At 31.8% G+C, this 18,782-nt stretch overlaps 1 protein-coding gene and 1 long non-coding RNA gene across 3 annotated transcripts in view; one reads left to right on the plus strand and one right to left on the minus strand.

Moving 5' to 3' along the window:
• The window catches only part of tmem63ba (transmembrane protein 63Ba), a 75,846-nt gene that overhangs the window by 18,250 nt on the left and 38,814 nt on the right, over nucleotides 1–18,782 (minus strand). For both annotated transcript variants that reach the window (XM_056470850.1, XM_056470849.1), the window contains 6 exons: nucleotides 14,346–14,509; nucleotides 14,207–14,258; nucleotides 11,882–11,990; nucleotides 10,412–10,482; nucleotides 6,195–6,275; nucleotides 3,524–3,647 (listed from right to left, as the gene is read on the minus strand). In XM_056470850.1, the coding sequence (XP_056326825.1) occupies nucleotides 3,524–3,647; nucleotides 6,195–6,275; nucleotides 10,412–10,482; nucleotides 11,882–11,990; nucleotides 14,207–14,258; nucleotides 14,346–14,509 (601 nt within the window). The remainder of the gene's footprint in view (nucleotides 1–3,523; nucleotides 3,648–6,194; nucleotides 6,276–10,411; nucleotides 10,483–11,881; nucleotides 11,991–14,206; nucleotides 14,259–14,345; nucleotides 14,510–18,782) is intronic.
• Nucleotides 1–18,782, plus strand: part of LOC130239589 (uncharacterized) — a 54,356-nt gene that overhangs the window by 4,819 nt on the left and 30,755 nt on the right. The window lies entirely within an intron of this gene.

Raw genomic sequence — 18,782 nt, forward strand, 5'->3', positions numbered from 1 at the left:
AGCGTGTATAGGTGTTTCCTGTGGCTGGAAGGGCATCCACTGCATAAAACATATGCCGGAATAGTTTGCGGTTCATTCTGCTGTGGCCGACCCCTGACAAATCAGGCACTAAGCCGAAGATGAATGAATGAATGAATGAATAACTAATGCCATGTCAGGAATGAAGTCTGTTTTTATGGCAAAACAATGAATTATAAACAAATACAATAAAAAAATAACAACAAACAAATAAACACGAGATAAATTAGACGCTTTTTAACAATGATATAAGCTAAAAATGATCAAACTTTTCCTGCTAAAGCTTTGCTGAATATCGCTTTGAGGTTGCTTCATAAAAACAATCTGCAGTCATTCAAAGTGAGACAGTCCAATTAAAAATGTTTTACGATGAGAGGAATTTTGAACAGTTCAGTAAAAGTCATCTATTTCAGGCTCTTCTTTACATGCCTGCAACAGCATGATTTTCCCAGCAGTCAAACTGACCTTTAGAGTCATCGTCCAGCAGGTGGGGATGTGTGCTACAGAAAAACAGCTCTCTGACAAACCGGAAGTCTGAATAAAACTGCACTGCTGTTGAACACGTCTCTACATCATCCTGACCAATATGACTAAATATAATAAAACAGAACTATAGGCAGAATGCACAAAAGAGGACGTGTGTGTGTCTAATGAGGAAAAAACATGTATTAATGATCATGCATTCATCATTTAAAGTCATAGTACAGCCAAAAACCTAAAATTGAAAATTCTGCCATCATTTATTACCTTTAACTTGTTTAAAACCATTTCTTTTTGTTCTGTTTGAACACCAAAGAAGATATTTTGAAGAATGTTGGAAACCTGTAACCACTGACTTCCAAAATATTTGTTTTTCCTGCTATGAATATCAGTGGTTACAGGTTTACAATATTCATCTAAATGCTCAAACTAGTTTAAAACAGGTCAAGGACGAGTAAACGAAGACAGAATTAGAATTTTGAGGTAAACTATTGCCTTAAATTTGAATGTTAAGTGAAATATGTCGTCGTTACGCAAACTGAAAATTCTGCCATTAATTATTAGCCTTGAATTGTTTAAAACCAGTTTGAGTTTTTTTCATTCTGTTGAACACCAAAGAAGATATTTTGAAGTATGTCGGAAACCTCCATAAGTATGACCTCCATAAGTATTTGTTTTTCCTACTATGGATATCAGTGGTTACAGGTTTCCAACATTCTTCAAAATACTCAAACTAATTTGCAGCAGTTCAAGGATGAGTAAACGATAGCAGAAGTTAAATTTTTAGGTGAACTATCACTTTATTTTTGAATTTTAGGTGAAATGCATCATTACCCAACATGAAAATTCCGCCATCATTTATTACCCTTGACTTGTTTAATGCCAGTTTACATTTTTTCATTCTGTTGAACACCAAAGGAGATATTTTGAAGTATGTTGAAAACCTGTAACCATTGACTTACAAAGTATTTGTTTATCCTACTATAGATATCAGTGGTTACAGGTTTACAACATTATTCTAAATACTCAGACTGGTTTGGAACAAGTGAAGGACGAGCATACGATGGCAGAATTAAATTTTTGGGGTGAATTATAGCTTTAAGTTTGAATGTTAAGTGAAATGCGTCATTACCCAACATGAAAATTCCTCCATCATTTATTACACTTGAATTATTTAACACCAGTTTGAGTTTTTTGTTTTGTTGAACACCAAAAAAGATATTTTGAAGTATGTTGGAAACCTGTCTCAATTGTCTTCCATTGTATTTGTTTAACTTACTATGGATATCAGTGGGTAAAAATTTATAACATTCTTCAAAATACTCAAGCTAGTTTGGAACAAGTGAAGGACGAGTAAACGAAGGCAGAGTTTCAATTTTTGGGTGAACCACTGCTTCAAATTGGAATGTTAAGTGAAATGCATCATCATTACCCAACATGAAAACCCATTATTAATTACTCTTGACTTGTTTAATACCAGTTTAAGTTTGTTCGTTCTGTTAAACACCAAAGAAGATATTTTGAGTTATGTTGGAAAAAGTATTTGTTTTTCCTACTATATATACAGTTGAAGTCAGAATTAGTAGCCCCCCTGAATTATTAGCCCCCCTGAATTATTAGCCCCGTTTATTTTTTTCCCCCAATTTCTGTTTAACGAAGAGCAGATTTTTTCAACACATTTCTAAACATAATAGTTTTAATAACTCATTTCTAATAACTGATTTATTTTTCTTTGCCATGATGATAGAAAATAATATTTTACTAGATTTTTTTCAAGACACTTCTATACAGCTTAAAGTGACATTTAATAGCTTAACTAAGTTAATTAGGTTAACTAGGCAGGTCGGGGTCATTAGGCAAGTTATTGTATAATTTTGACCTTAAATTTAAAAAAAACAATTACAAATAAAACTATTTTTAATTAGAAATAAAACAAATAAGACTTTGTCCAGAAGAAAAAATATTATCAGACATTCTGTGAAAATTTCCTTGCTCTGTTAAACATCATTTGCAAAGGGGGGCTAATAATTCTGACTTTAACTGTATATGTGTGTATATATATATATATATATATATATATATATATATATATATATATATATATATATATATATATATATATATATATATGTATATGTATATATATATATATATATGTGTATATATAAATATAAATATATAAATATGTGTATGTATATGTATATATATATATATGTATATATATATATGTATATATATACACATATATATATATACATATATATATATACATATATATATATATATATATATATATACATATATATATATACATATATATATATATATATATATATATATACATATATATTTATATATATATATATATATATATATATATATATATATATGTATATATATATATATATATGTATATATATATATATATGTATATATATATGTATATATATATGTATATATATATATATGTATATATATATATGTATATATATATATGTATATATATATATGTATATATATATATATATATATATGTATATATATATATGTATATATATATATATATATGTATATATATATATATATATATGTATATATATATATATATATATGTATATATATATATATGTATATATATATATATGTATATATATATATATGTATATATATATATATATATATGTATATATATATATATATATGTATATATATATATATATATGTATATATATATATATATATATATATATATATATATATATATATATATATTTATCATTAGTTACAGGGTTCCAACATTCATCAAAATGCTCAATCTGGTGGGGAACAAGTGAAGGACGAGTAAACAATTACATTTTTGGTTGAACTATCGCATTAGATATGAATCTTAAGTGAAATCCATCATCACTAATGTTTCAATAAGAGATCCAGATAACCGCTACTATTCAAAACAGTTTGGGTGGAGACTTGATAGAATATAATGCCCATGACATATGATAGTCCCATGAGCATCGGTGATTCTGACCTGCTCGCAGCCCTTGATGATGCAGCAGCAGAGGTGGCCGCAGGGTTTGGGGTTAATCATAGTCGGGATGTGCTCCTTGGACATCAGATCTGTGTAAAACTTCTTGCTGCGTTCGGCTTTTTTCCTGAATAAAAGAAACAGAAGCGTAACACTGAATTTAGCTCAATTTATAACTTCAATTCTTAAAAACATTACAGGAAATGTCTATGAATATGGTACAAAATAGGCTTAGTTTAATATTTTTCAAGCCCTGTTTTTATATTTGCATATTCAGTTTGACCTCATTTGTAACAATTTGTGAATATACAAATATACAAATAAAGAATAGATTACAAGGTTGCAAATATTAACTGCTGCATACAATAAATTTGGTGACAGATATTGCACAACCGAATAAAGGCATTCACTTATTTTTTTTTTGTATCACATTACTAATACTTATTTTAATAAAGAACATGGCTTTTGGTGCTTTATTTACGTGGTCACACTTTTTTTTTTTTTAAATAGGGCTTAAACTTAATAATTAAATTATATGATTTAACTGATTATAAAGAAATAATCAATTAAATTTGTAGTAATCGATGCTTCGTTATAATAAAGTAACCCATATCTTCTTGTCTGTATAACATTCATTTAATTTGCTCATTCTATTTATTTTAATGAAGAAATATGCAGCTCGTTTTATCCTGTAACTATACTATTAGTTATATATATATATTATTGTGAGTGTGTCTGTGATTGGCTTTTATAAACTTTTTACTGCTCTGTTGTTTTGTCATTTTGGTCACAGGACCTTCAAAGAAAATGGAAAATGCGTATCCGATGAATCAATCGATTACAGTACTAGATTAATGGATTATTAAAATGATCAATAGCTGCCGTCCTAATTTTTAATGTACAATTCTTGTTATTAATAAACCATTAACTAATACTTTTAGCTCAATACACTACTAATTAGCTGCTTATTAATAGTTAGTAAGGTAGTAGTTGGATTTATGTATTAGGGATGTCGAATGAGATCATACTTTATAAGTACTAATAAACAGTTAATATATTAATAATAAGCATTAGAAGCATATATTAATAAGCGGGTGATAAGCTAGTAGTTAATAGTGAGAATTGGTACTGTGTCAATAAGCTTTTACTAAGCAGTAGTGCTGTACTATATATTGTTTCAGCATCGATATTGAAATGTGTGTCTGGAATAGTCACATCGCAGGACATACAATGTTGAGTTGGGATTATTATTGATCAACACCACCCTATTATAACCATAACAGAGTGAATGTTTATCATTTGCATGTGTTTTAAAGGCATCTCAGGAGCATCCGGGCACAAAAAGTACCACATTTCGTAAATTTAATGAAGATTAATTTGACTGAAATATTCATACAAGCACAACTACAGTGTTGTTTGACATTTAATTATTCAATTTCAATTTCCGCACCTGAATACTTATTTTAACTGTTTATTATTAATTATTGTAATTATTTTTGCTTACTATTTGTTTCTTATTTTTTTATACATTAGTCACTCCCTTACAAAATCACCCCCAGTCGATCTAAAATCAATGATTTCTTTCCAAACAGAGCTATTCAAGCCATCTGGTGAAATTGTATTCATATCGCAATATATATCGCAAAAAAAAAAAAGAATTATTGCAATGTCAGATTTTTCCAATATCATGCAGACCTACTAAGAAGTGCAGCCTTACTAAGCCTTACCACTTTGGGTTCTGTTGTGGGGTGTGTACTACCCACTATAGAAGAGATTGCACATGATCGAATGATAGACAAATTTGTTAGTATGATGAACTTTATTCATCCATTATTGACCATATTTAGAACGGTTGTGAATATTAATGAGCTGAATATGGCGCTCAATACATTTTTAATCTGTATATCCAGCATTTTGCATTGTGACGAGCTCGATAGCGATGGCTATGGGAGTCGTTGCTTAGTAACGCATAGAAAACAAATAGGTACGGCTGGGTTTGACCTTGCTGCGTCTCCTGTTTTCAAAATAAGAGTCCCACATATATGGTAAGTTTAATATAAATTTCGATAAACATAATAATAAGGGAGGAAAATTATCATTGTTATAATGCAACGCAATTGTGCTCTAATTGGCCTGTTTTTAACTCGTGTTTTACACGCACAGAATTTACATGAGAACTTGGAAACAGTGGCATTTAAGGCTCACAATATGGCCTTTTCCATTTACTGAACTTTTAATATATGATTATGCCTACACTATTAAAAATGCTGGCTTGACCTCAATCAATTTGTGTTGGTACAACAAGAAGGAATTAAGTTAACTTTTTAGGTTTTACAAATTTAAGTGGATTAAATTTGTCAGTTAGATGAACCACGACAATCATCCCCTTTTTGATGTAGTCCATGCGTGTGCAAGCTCCTTTAGTGCAAGATTAATTCAGCCCTAGTGGTACAGAGAAAGATACACTAGATGAATTATGCTGAATTGTAATAGTATTAGTTATGGACAAGTGTCTACTCGTTGTTTGAAACTAAGGTGTGCAGTATGAATGTAATTTTATTATTGTTTATATATATATAACTTATATATTTTTAGTATAGAGAGCTCTGCTGTGACATGTGAATTTCCTTTTGGGATTAATAAAGTCAAACAAACAAACAAGTAAAAAGTGTACCTTTCAGACTCCAAAGACATAAGTTTGGCGACGTTGTAACAAATGCGAGCATCCAGAACCACACAATTTTCATATGCTTTCCTGAATGATAACACAAATGAGAAAAAAGTTAGACAGTGTAAAAGGCATAAAACTCCCATGAGAGGAGAAGGAAACAGTTCTACAACTAATTCCCACTTTCTCCTTTCTCCTGGCACTAGATCCATGTTGATAGTCTTGCAGGAGCCAGACTTCAGCATTGTCTGGCGCACACCGCAGTTTATGCCAACCAGAAATGACTCACTTAGACGGGAAGAGACTGACCAGCATGTAAAATGACCGGCCACTGTTGTTTTATTTTTATGTGATGCATTGGGGCAAGTAAATCTAATCAATAGTACCAAACTAATGCAACAATCTGATAAGCTTTTCAAATAATGACATGGCAGTCTTAGTAAGAACACTGATGACATTAGAGGAAAATATTTACAGTATGAAATCAAAATTTCCATTTGGAATTATAGTAATAGGTCTAAGGAAGCCTACAAGGTTGATCATACTCTGAGGCAAACATACTTTGAGACTGCTTTGATATTTTATCTACACATCCTGCCTCCTATCGGTCTTTCACAATCATGTCTAGTGGTTACTTGGACCCTAAAGATTGTTTTCTCCAATAAATCTTTGACAGAGTTTTGAAAAAGACATCTATTGTCCTCACACATTCTTTTGGAGTAAATTAGATTAGATAAACCGAGTGGATGGACACAACCGGTATTTGTGGCCACATGACCACTTTACACCAATTAAAATGGTTAAAGTTGTCATTGTTCTACATGGGCCACATCTCAAGACTAAGCCTAGTCATTTCAGCGTGCTTGAATTTACCAAGGAGATAAAGGTACCATATATCGCATTGATTCAATATGTTAAATTGTTCTCTAGACGGCACGGTGGCCGGATGTCCTGAATGGTTCAGTTGGCATTTCTGTGTGGAGTTTGCATGTTCTCCCCGTTTGCGTGGGTTTCCCCCACAGTCCAAACACATGCGCTATAGGTGAACTGGATGAACTAAAATTGTCTATAGTATATGAGTGTGTGTGTGTGTGTGTGTGTGTGTGTGTGTGTGTGTAAATGAGTGTGTATGGGTGTTTCCCAATGCTGGGTTGCAGTTGGAAGGGCATTCACTGCTTAAAAACATATGCCGGAATAGTTGGCGGTTCATTCCGCTGTGGCGACCTCTGAAACAGAGACTAAGTGGAAGGAAGACTAATGAATGAATGAAATAGTTTTCTGATATTTACATAGTAGTTCTGTGGCTTGGGCAAGTTAAAAAATTTTCCAGAAATGGTCATTTAAAGCCCCATAAAATAGCTGTAATACCAAAGCAGGTCCTTATTGACCATATTTGGAATGGTTGTGAATATTAATGAGCTGAATATGGCGCTGAATACATTTTTAATCTGTATATCCTGCATTTTGCATTCTGACGAGCTTGAAAGCGATGGCTATGGGAGTCGTTGCTTAGTAACGCATAGAAAACAAATTGGTATGGCTGACTTGGACTTTAATATAAACTTTGATAAACATAAAAATAAGGAAGGAAATGTTTCATTGTTATTTATTGTTATATATATATTGTTATATATAGAAAATTATCATTGTTATAATCTTAAAATGCAGGCTGGGGCGTGCATATTAATGATCCCGTGTCTGTGTTTCGGCTGCTCATCAAAACTGGCAAACGTAGAACGTGACCTAAACTACATGCAATTCTTGAGGGCATGCTAATAAATAGACCGGTTAGCAATGCAATTGTGCTCTGATTGGCTTGTTTTTAACCTGTGTTTTACACCCATATAATTTACATGAGAACTTAGTGGCATTTAAGGCTCACGATATGGCCTTTTCCATTTACTGAACTTTTATTATAGGATTATGCCTACACTATTAAAAATGCTGGCTTGACCTCAATCAATTTGTGTTGGTACAACAAGAAGGAATTAAGTTAACTTTTTAGTTTTTACAAATTTAAGTAGATTAAACATTTTTTTAAACAAAACAATTAAGTTGTTCCCAATGGTGTTGTTTCAGCTCATTTATTTAAATAATTTATACAAACCGCAAACGTCATTTTCTGAGTAGGTATAACAAAAATGACTTTAGAGGGCACATTTAAAGGAGTAGTTCAAATTAAAAGTGGTCATCATTTACTTGACTTAATGGCTGTCACAATCACCAGCTACACACACACACACACACACACCATATAAACTACAACTATCAGGATGCTTTGCACCAAACCCAGACTCACTCACAGCTGCAGTTCATTCCCACTAATTACAGGACTATATATATATATATATTTTGTGTTATACTATATATAAGTTTGTGTTCCCCTTTCCTTGTCTGTTGTTTTTTTGTTGCTCTCATGATGCCTGTGTGTATTTTGGTCTGTTTTACCTTTGTTATAGTCTTTCATTAAAAATGTGTTAAATGCTGCATCTGGATCCACACTTCGTTTTTCTCATCTGCATTACACGACGGTGCGTAACAGAACAACAGACCACTTTGAATCCAGCATCATTTATTGTTCATTTCCTGTGGAGTGGCTTTATTGAAAATGAACCGCAGCTGTGAGTGTGTGTGTGTGTCCAAATGACCATCAGCTGAGGAAGGAGAGATTGGTGCAAAGCATCCTGGTAGTGGTAGTTCATATGATGTGTGTAGTTCTCAATGACTTTCAAAACCTGCATGACTTGCTTTGTCATGCATGACATATTAAAAGATTCAACAAATCTGTTAAACCACCCAAACCCCTTTGAGTTCAAACTGTATGGACATTTTTCTAAACATCTTCTTTTATGTTTAAAATATAGTAGAGCATAAATTACATACTCAAACAGCTTAACCCAAAGCATTCAAGTCTACGCAAGTAATTATATCTGCATAACCTTATCCTCGAACTCAGTCATTGCAGAGTGAAATCTAACAATATGGTCTTTCCACTGTTATGCAGATGACACTCAAATTTTCCTGCCTTTAAAACCGAGTTCAAGTGGATTGGAGACTCTTGTGTCTTGCCTGTCAGATGTGAACGCCTGGTTGTTTTTGAACTTTCTAGATTTTAATGAGAGTAAAACTGAAATAATTTGTGTTCGGCCCGTCAAATTCTTCTAGGACACCACCAGTAGATCTTGGTGAATCTGGTTTTTCTGTGAAGCCTTGTGTAAAAAAATCTGGGTGTTATCTTTGATGGCTTGAGATTTGATAAACAGATTAACGCAGTGGTCAAATCCTGCTTTTTTCAGCTTCGACTTTTAAAAACAGTCAAATCTGTTTTATCTAGACATTTTTTGAAAAAATAATTCAAGCTTTCATTACTTCTAGATTGGACTACTGTAATTCGCTTTATTTTGGCATCAGTCAGAGAACTCTATCAGACAACTCAAAGGGGTTTGGGTGGTTTAACAGATTTGTTGAATCTTTTAATATGTCATGCATGAGAAAGCAAGTCATGCAGGTTTTGAAAGTCATCGTCACGATCACCAGTGATCTAAACTACACAGATCGCTGGAGAACTACAGTCAGTTCAAAATGCTGCCGCAAGGCTTTTTACCGGTACCAAAAAACATGACCGAATCACACCAGTTTTGCGCTCTCTGCACTGGTTGCCTGTGCACTATCGTGTCACTTTTAAAATTCTTCTCCTGGTTTTTAAATCACTAAATGGCCTGGCTCCTTCCTACCTGTCAGACCTGTTGACTGAACATCAGCCTGGTTGGTCTCTTCGGTCATCTAACCAGAGACTATTATACATCCCAAAGTCGAGGCTGAAATGCAGGGGTGACCGTGCTTTCGCAGTAGCTGGTCCTACCTTGTGGAATGCTCTGCCCCTCTGTATTAGGTCTATATCATCTCTGTCTGTTTTTAAATCTAGGTTGAAAACGTACCTTTTTGATTTGGCATTTTATCAGTGAGAATTGTTTTAGCTATAATAATTATTAGTGAGAATTGTTTGTTTTAGCTATAATTTTATACTTGTTCTTTGTGATTTGTATTGTTCAGAACATTGGTCAACCTTTGGTTTTGTATAATAGTGACATTGACAACAATTTAGATGTCAGTGGCTAACAACCGTCATAATTCACTTGTATATGATTTACACAAAATATAGTGTTATTCTGAATCCTAATTAACATTGTGACATCAAATGAATGTTTTTAGCAAGGACTTACTCGAAATGCTGCTTTATTTCACTTTCTTCTGCGTATTTTGCAATCCCGTTAATGAATAAAGTGCGTTTCACCTGTGAATAGAAGACAATGTGGAGACATCAGAGGAAAGATAATTAGCATTAGCAATATCATTTGAACTGTAGCATCGATTCATGCTCTACGTTAATGGTCCATTAACAAAATGATATTATACAATAAGCAACTATGGACTCTAGTCAAAATAAACAACATTTGACATACAGTCTGTTCAAGTGTATTAAAAATCAACTCGAAATACAAATTTTTGCTTGTTAAATGATCCATCTGTGCACATAATTAAAAGACAAATCAGTCATCAAAATATAATACAACTATTTCATTACTTAATCTCTACACTATCTGTCAAAAGTCTTGTTGCCTATGCAAGTTTTAGGAACACCAAATAATAACTTGACTTCTAGTGGATCATTTGGTATCAGAAGTGGCTTATATGAAAGGCAAAGGCCTCTAGATTACGCTTATTTGACCAAAATAAAACATGATCATGCCTTGATTTTTAATGATTTAATTAGGACAGTAAGGTCTGACTTTGCCTAGACAAAAGTCTTGTCACTTAACAGAAATAATGTCCAGTATAGAATATAAAGTCATGCTGCAGTGGAGAAAGAATGAATATTGTGTCTGACTCCCATGAGCTTGAAGGACTGCATCCATACATCTCTACAATGACTCAAATCACTGATTAATGAAGTCATCTGGAATGGCAAAGAAAGCCTTCTTGCAGGACTCCCAGAACTCTTCAAAGATTCTTTGGATTCATCTTCAATGCCTCCTCTATCTTACCCCAGACATGCTCAATAATGTTTATGTCTGGTGACTGGCCAATCCTTGAGCACCTTGACCTTCTTTGCTTTCAGGAACTTTGATGTGGAGGCTGAAGTATGAGAAGGAGAGCTATCCTGTGGTCTGTAATGTAATGGGCAGCACAAATATCTTGACACCTCAGGCTGTTCATGTTGCCATCCACTCTGCAGATCTCTCGCACGTACTGAATGTAACCCCAAACCATGATTTTTCCTTCACCAAACTTGACTGATTTCTGTAGGAATATTGAGTCCATGTGGGTTCCAATAGGTCTTCTACAGTATTTGTGACGATTGGGATGCAGTTCAACGCATGATTCATCTGAAAAATCGACCTTCTGCCACTTTTCCAAATAATCAAATAGAAGTCAAGTTATTAATTGTTGCTCTTGCAACTGAGATCGACGACAAGACTTTTGTCAGGTAGTGTAGACTTCCTTTATTTTAAGCACTAATTCATTCGATTAAACTAAAAAGAAAACGTTGCCTCTTACTGCAGTTGATAATTTTTTTTTTAATTAACTTTTATTTTATTTCACATAGCAAAAAAAGTTTAGCTAGCGATAACAATCCTGGCTGTAGACAGAAATCGCAATTGAACCAAGAAGATTTGGTGGTCTCCGCTCACCAAGTCGTCCTCTTTGTAGTGCATCTTTGATGTGTGTCTCCTCATGCTGTACACAGTCAGTAACAGATAAAAGAAGGCAAATATAGTGTGCAGCCATAGCAGGTGGTTACTGAAAGAGACAAAAAAACAAAAACAAGCCAAAAGATGATTCATTCATCAACAGTCACTTGAGAGTCAAATAAGTGCCTCATAAGCAAGATCAGACAGAATCTGCAGACAGTTTTTGCTATTTTTGTGCAGAATTTTATGCTAATTTATGTGGAATTATTTTAAGAGTATAGAAGCTAAACATTTAAGTCATGAAACAAACAAATAATCACTTTTTAATAAAGGATTACAATGCGAATCTAATTTACACCACGTCTCTCATAGAATATATCCACTAAAAGACAGAAAATATTACTTTACAAACTGTATCGTACATAAATTATTTAGCATATTTTTTCAGTAATATTACTAAAATGAATAAATATTTACATACACACATTTGCATAAGTAAATAAGCACCAAAGACTCCATGATAGGCTAAAAAAAATCAGTTTATCATCTAAATTTCAATCAAATAGACAAAAAATCCATTAAACCTGACTAACTTATTTATATAAATTAAAGTGGCATAGAAACATTTGTTGTCATGACTTTATTTCATAGAATTTTTGATTACGGTGTACCACCCCCGAGCAGGACTTGAATCAGTGACTACTTCACGTGATTATGGGCGCTCTATCAAGGACCGCTGAGTTATATACAGTTGGTCAGTAGTCTGAGATGAGTACTCTGTAGTGAAGTTTACCTTCATATTAGTAGCTGACCTCTGTTATTGTAGCACACTATGATCAGCAGAGCCGCTGATCAAAGTAAATTCCCCCTTCCGGTCTTCAGTTCGTGATCGTCCCCCCCACCCCCTCACTTTTCGTTTTTTTCAGCACATGGCCCCTTGGAAAGCCTCTACACGGCACTGAGTAAGACCCTGCTCTATTGCCATCAGTGTTGGGAAAAAGTTACTTTTGAAAGTAATGCAATACAATAATGAGTTACTCTCCCAAAAAGTAACTAGTTAGATTACTGAGTTACTTTCTATGGGAAGTAATGAGTTACATTACTTTTGAGTTACTTTTGCATTACTTTTTCTTTCCTGGATGAGGCTTGACCTCTTTCAGAACTTGCAGGGGTTTTTCATCTTATTTAAGAATAGAGGAGCTATTCTATTGCAATTAACAACACACTGTATATCCTTCATTTACCTTTAAAAAATACACCAAAAAATGTAGGATAATGTTATCTTCTGAGAATTTCCTGAGCCCATATAATATTCAGATTAATGAAAATTTAAAGCAATGTGTTTGCTACCTTTGTACTTTATATCTTATTAGTGAAGTAAAATCAGACAATCCCCTTTTTCTTTTCCTCCATATGTTCAGAATAATAGAGTATTCTCTCATCGAGTGCGAAATTCAAACCATTTTAATTTGAATTTAGCAATTTAATTTTTCAGAGCGAATTAATTAAAATAAAAAGTAACTCATTACATTTTTTAAAAAGTAACTCAAATATTCATTCAGTTATTTTCCTTCAGCTTAGTCTCTATTTCAGAGGTCTCCACAGCTGAATGAACCGCCAACTATTCCTTTGTTTTACGCAGCGGATGCCCTTCCAGCCGCAACCCAGTACTGGGAAACACCCATACACTCGTTCACACACATACACTATGCACAATTTAGTTTATTCAATTCACCTACAGCGCATGTGTTTGGACTGTGGGGGAAACCAGAGCACCCGGAGGAAACCCACCCCAACATGGGGAGAACATGCAAACTCCACACAGAAATGCCAACTGACCCAGCCGGGACTCAAACCAGCGACCTTCTTGCTGTAAGGCGACAGTGCTAACCACTGAGCCACCATGTCACCCCTTAACTAAATAATGTTATTTTTATTTTCTTTTTAAGTAACGAGTTACTTAAAATATATAGTTATTATTATAAAACTTACTATTATTAAAAAACATCCTAATTATGGGTCATCCCACCCAGTACTTTCTTCTGCCGAACATTACAGGGGTTTTCTTCTTTAGGTGCTATGAAAACAGTTTAGTCGTGCAGATTTTTGGGGTTGATTAACCGCTCTTCTCTCTGACCAATCAGAGATCAGCAGTGTGTAATGTATGCGTTTTGGTAATGTATGGCTCGCTTGGAACCTACCCCAGGTAGTACTATAAAAATTACCATGTAATATGAGTATGGAACGCAGTAAAAAAAACAAAAACAAATGTGAGCCGTACCAAACCACACAGTGTAAAATCACCTAAACATCACACACGCTTACCCAGATTTTAAGTTGACTACTGTAGTTCGCCCAAAACTGTAGGCATTATTATCTGCAGGAAGAGAAAGCAAGAAGTTGTGTCATAGCAAGTCTTTAGTATTTAGACATGCATTTAGACATGTAATCCTACATGACTCACTCTCAAAGTTTCCTGTCTCCACTAATTGGTCTCCTGAGAAGTTGACAGGCAGGACGATGCCCACAGAGAGCACGCCCACCACCACCAGCAGACCAATGATGTGCCGCTGGAACGAGAGGTAGTGCACCGCGTCTTCACCACACTTATCCCTGATCTCGTCATCTCTGGGAGAAAAAGAGAGATATGTCAAAATTTGCATTCGTTTATTAGAAATGTAAGGCAAGGCAATTTATATAGCACACTTCATACACAATGGTAACTCAAAGTGCCTTACATAAACAAGAATAAAGGTACAAGCAGGGCTTGACATCACCAGCCACTGTGGCTAGTAGCTTTCCAACATTACTAGCCACTCTGCATTTTCACTAGCCACAATTTTGTTGTTAGGAAAGTTTATTTTATGTGCATAAATTTGACTTTGACATGCTAAAATGACTTGATTTAGATTTTGTGTTATGTCCGCATGCCTCCTCATTCATTCATCAACTTTTTGTGTGTGCTTGCTCAATGAGCATGAGCAAATGGGTCATGGTTTCATAGTGTCGCATTACAATTAGTTTTTATTTCAAACGGCTTTTCAGGGCTTAAAATAAAGGATTTACCAAATTTATCTCTGACCACACTAAAAATAAAGAAATTATTATTTCTTAGCCACAAATTTTTTAAATGTGTCAAAACAAGCAAAATATAGCTGCATACTAATACTTTTTATTTAACAAAACATTTAAAAGAAAAAAAAAAAACAAAAAAAACAATTGACATTTTAAAAATATTGTCATGTATATAAAATATGCATAGTAATCTGTCCTGGCTAAAGTCACCAGTTGACTACACATAAGTGGGAAGTGAATATCCTATTAAAGCAATGTTATTGTAAAAAATGATAATTAAACCATATTAACAAAAAATTACTGTAAGCAAAAGAAAGCAGGTGAAACTTATCGTGTGTGATGATGAAAGGATGATCACATGCACACGATTAACGTTAGGCCTATTAATAATCTGTTCAAATAATGTTTAACGCGAAAGCAACCGGTGCTGCTTACAAAAAGACAAATCTGGAGCTCTTGAAAGCAGCAGGACTGTGGGTGCATGAGCATCACTTTCTGTCTAGTCTATTTGAAAGAGAACTGATCACACCAGTTGCGTTTCTAGGCATGGTTGCTTCAAGCAAGGAAACGGGAGCGCGCATCACATCAGCTGTTGGCGCGGGTGATTATCCTCTCATTCGGTATTCACTAGCTTTCTTTTTCTCGCGCGTTATTTTTGTCAGTCGCGCTGCTTCTAGATTCTAAGACCGCATTTGCACCCATATTGGGCCATCCTCATTGTCGAACCCTGCTTTTAAGAAAACAACAGTTTAAAAATTACTTTCAACCAGTGGCTAGTGGTGGTGTCTATCTAACCCGCCACAACTAAAATCTACCCGCATTTGGCAGGTGTTAATGTAAAGCCCTGGGTACAAATATAAGAGAATAAAAACAACAAAGATTAAAATGATTAAAAGAGATTAAAATGTTCAAATTTAATTAATAAAGTAAGAGAAATAAAGATGTATTTTTTATTAAACAAGCACAATATTTAGTTTACAATATAAAAAATAAGTATATAAATTAATTATAATATGTAATATATAACATAATATGCGTTGTTAAATATATAATATATTTTTATGGAATGTCTGCAGCAATATGGTGATGAATTGAATAAACTAAATTGGCCGTAGTGTATGTGTGTGACTGAGTGTGTTTGGGTGTTTCCCAGTAATGGATTGCAGCTGGAAGGGCACCCGCTGCGTAAAAACATATGCTGTATAAGTTGGTGGTTCATTCCGCTGTGGCGACCCCTGATTAATAAAGGGACTAAGCCGAAAAGAAAATGAATGAATTAAATTATTTTATTATTAGTGAAATTAACATAAACAATATAATATTTGAAAAATGTATGTTTTTATTCAGGTACTTATATTAGACGCGCATAACAAGCGAAATACCAATTATATAGCATGATTAAAAAACATTTAAATTTAGCAGACGCTTTTATTTAGTGGCATATCAGATGTGCATAACAAATAATATCATACAATATAATATTTGAAAAAATTTACATTTAGCAAACGCTTTTTTCAGTGGCATATTAAATGTGCATAGTATAAGATTTGAGAAATCTCAGATACTTTTATGCATCCACATGGACAATGCAAACATCAAAATCCACACACCATGGAGCGAGAATGCAGGAAAAGCTCTCTCCCGCACTCCTTTGCCTTCCCCTACTCTTCTCCCTGACTTAACTCACAAAGAAGTCATCTTAACTCACAGAATCGTCATCTCAAATGATGAATGTTGTAAATCAATCCAAGTGACTTTATCTATCAATATTATTTGATATCATTTGAAATGTCTCAGTGTGACTGGTACAATGGTCTCATTCCCTCAGAAATAGACATAATCAAAATAATAAATATATATATATATATATATATATATATATATATATATATATATATATATATATATATATATATATATATTATATATATATATATATATATATATATATATATATATATAACTTCAGGTATCTTTTGAACTGCTGCGAAGGGTGTGCCTTTACCTAGGGGGCTTCTATTCAAATTACCATTTGTTCCCTATGGGCAGAAACTCTTCAGATCTAACATGCCACTAATGCAAATGCCTTTTGTTGTTCCACACATACCCCTCCTTGAAGGAGATTCCTAGTCCAACTATTTAAGGGAAAGTGGCAAAAAGCTCAGGGGGCGATTCTATATCAGCCCATAGTATAGTATAGTATGCTCCATACTATGTATATTTTGAAGTCAAGTATGCATCTTTTGATCTTAGATTTACCAATAGCAACAGTGAAATAATGTAATATAATATAATATAATATATTGTAATATAATATAATGTAATGTAATGTAATATACTATAATATAATATACTATAATATAATGTAATATAATATAATGTAATATAATATAATGTAATGTAATATAATATAATGTAATATAATATAATATAATGTAATATAATATACTATAATATAATAATGTAATATAATATAATATAATATAATATAATGTAATATAATATACTATAATATAATATAATGTAATATAATATAATATAATGTAATGTAATATAATATAATGTAATATAATATAATATAATGTAATATAATATACTATAATATAATATAATGTAATATAATATAATATAATATACTATAATATAATGTAATATAATATAATGTAATGTAATATAATATAATATAATGTAATATAATGTAATGTAATATAATATAATGTAATGTAATGTAATATAATATAATGTAATATAATATAATGTAATATAATATAATATAATATAATGAAATATAATATAATGTAATATAATATACTATAATATAATATAATGTAACATAATATAATATAATGTAATATAATATAATGTAATATACTATAATATAATGTAATATAATATAATATAATATAATGTAATATAATATAATATAATGTAATATATAATGTAATATACTATAATATAATGTAACATAATATAATATAATGTAACATAATATAATATAATGTAATATAATATAATGTAATGTAATATAATATACTATAATATAATGCAATATAATATAATATAATGTAATATAATATACTATAATATAATATAATGTAATGTAATATAATATACTATAGTATAATATAATGCAATATAATATAATATACTATAATATAATATAATGTAATATAATATACTATAATATAACATAATATAATATAATGTAATATAATATAATATAATGTAATATAATATAATGTAATATAATATAATGTAATGTAATATAATATAATATACTATAATATAATGTAATATAATATAATGTAATATACTATAATATACTATACTATAATATAATGTAATATACTATAATATACTATAATATAATGTAATATAATATAATATAATGTAATATAATATAATGTAATGTAATGTAATGTAATGTAATGTAATATAATATACTATAATATAATATAATGTAATATAATATAATATAATGTAATATAATATAATGTAATGTAATGTAATGTAATGTAATGTAATATAATATACTATAATATAATATAATGTAATATAATATACTATAATGTAATGCAATGTAATGTAATGTAATGTAATGTAATGTAATATACTATAATATAATATAATATAATATAATATAATATAATATAATATAATATAATATAATATATACTTCATTTAATTTTCCCTCGGCTTAGTCCCTTCATTCATCAGGGGTTGCCACAGTGGAATTAACCACCAACTTATTCAGCATGTTTTACACGGCGGATGCCCTTCCAGCCGCAACCCAGTACCGGGAAACACCCTTACACTGTCATTCACA

Source organism: Danio aesculapii, chromosome 13, assembly GCF_903798145.1.
Source record: "Danio aesculapii chromosome 13, fDanAes4.1, whole genome shotgun sequence".
Classification (NCBI taxonomy): Eukaryota; Metazoa; Chordata; class Actinopteri; order Cypriniformes; family Danionidae; genus Danio; species Danio aesculapii.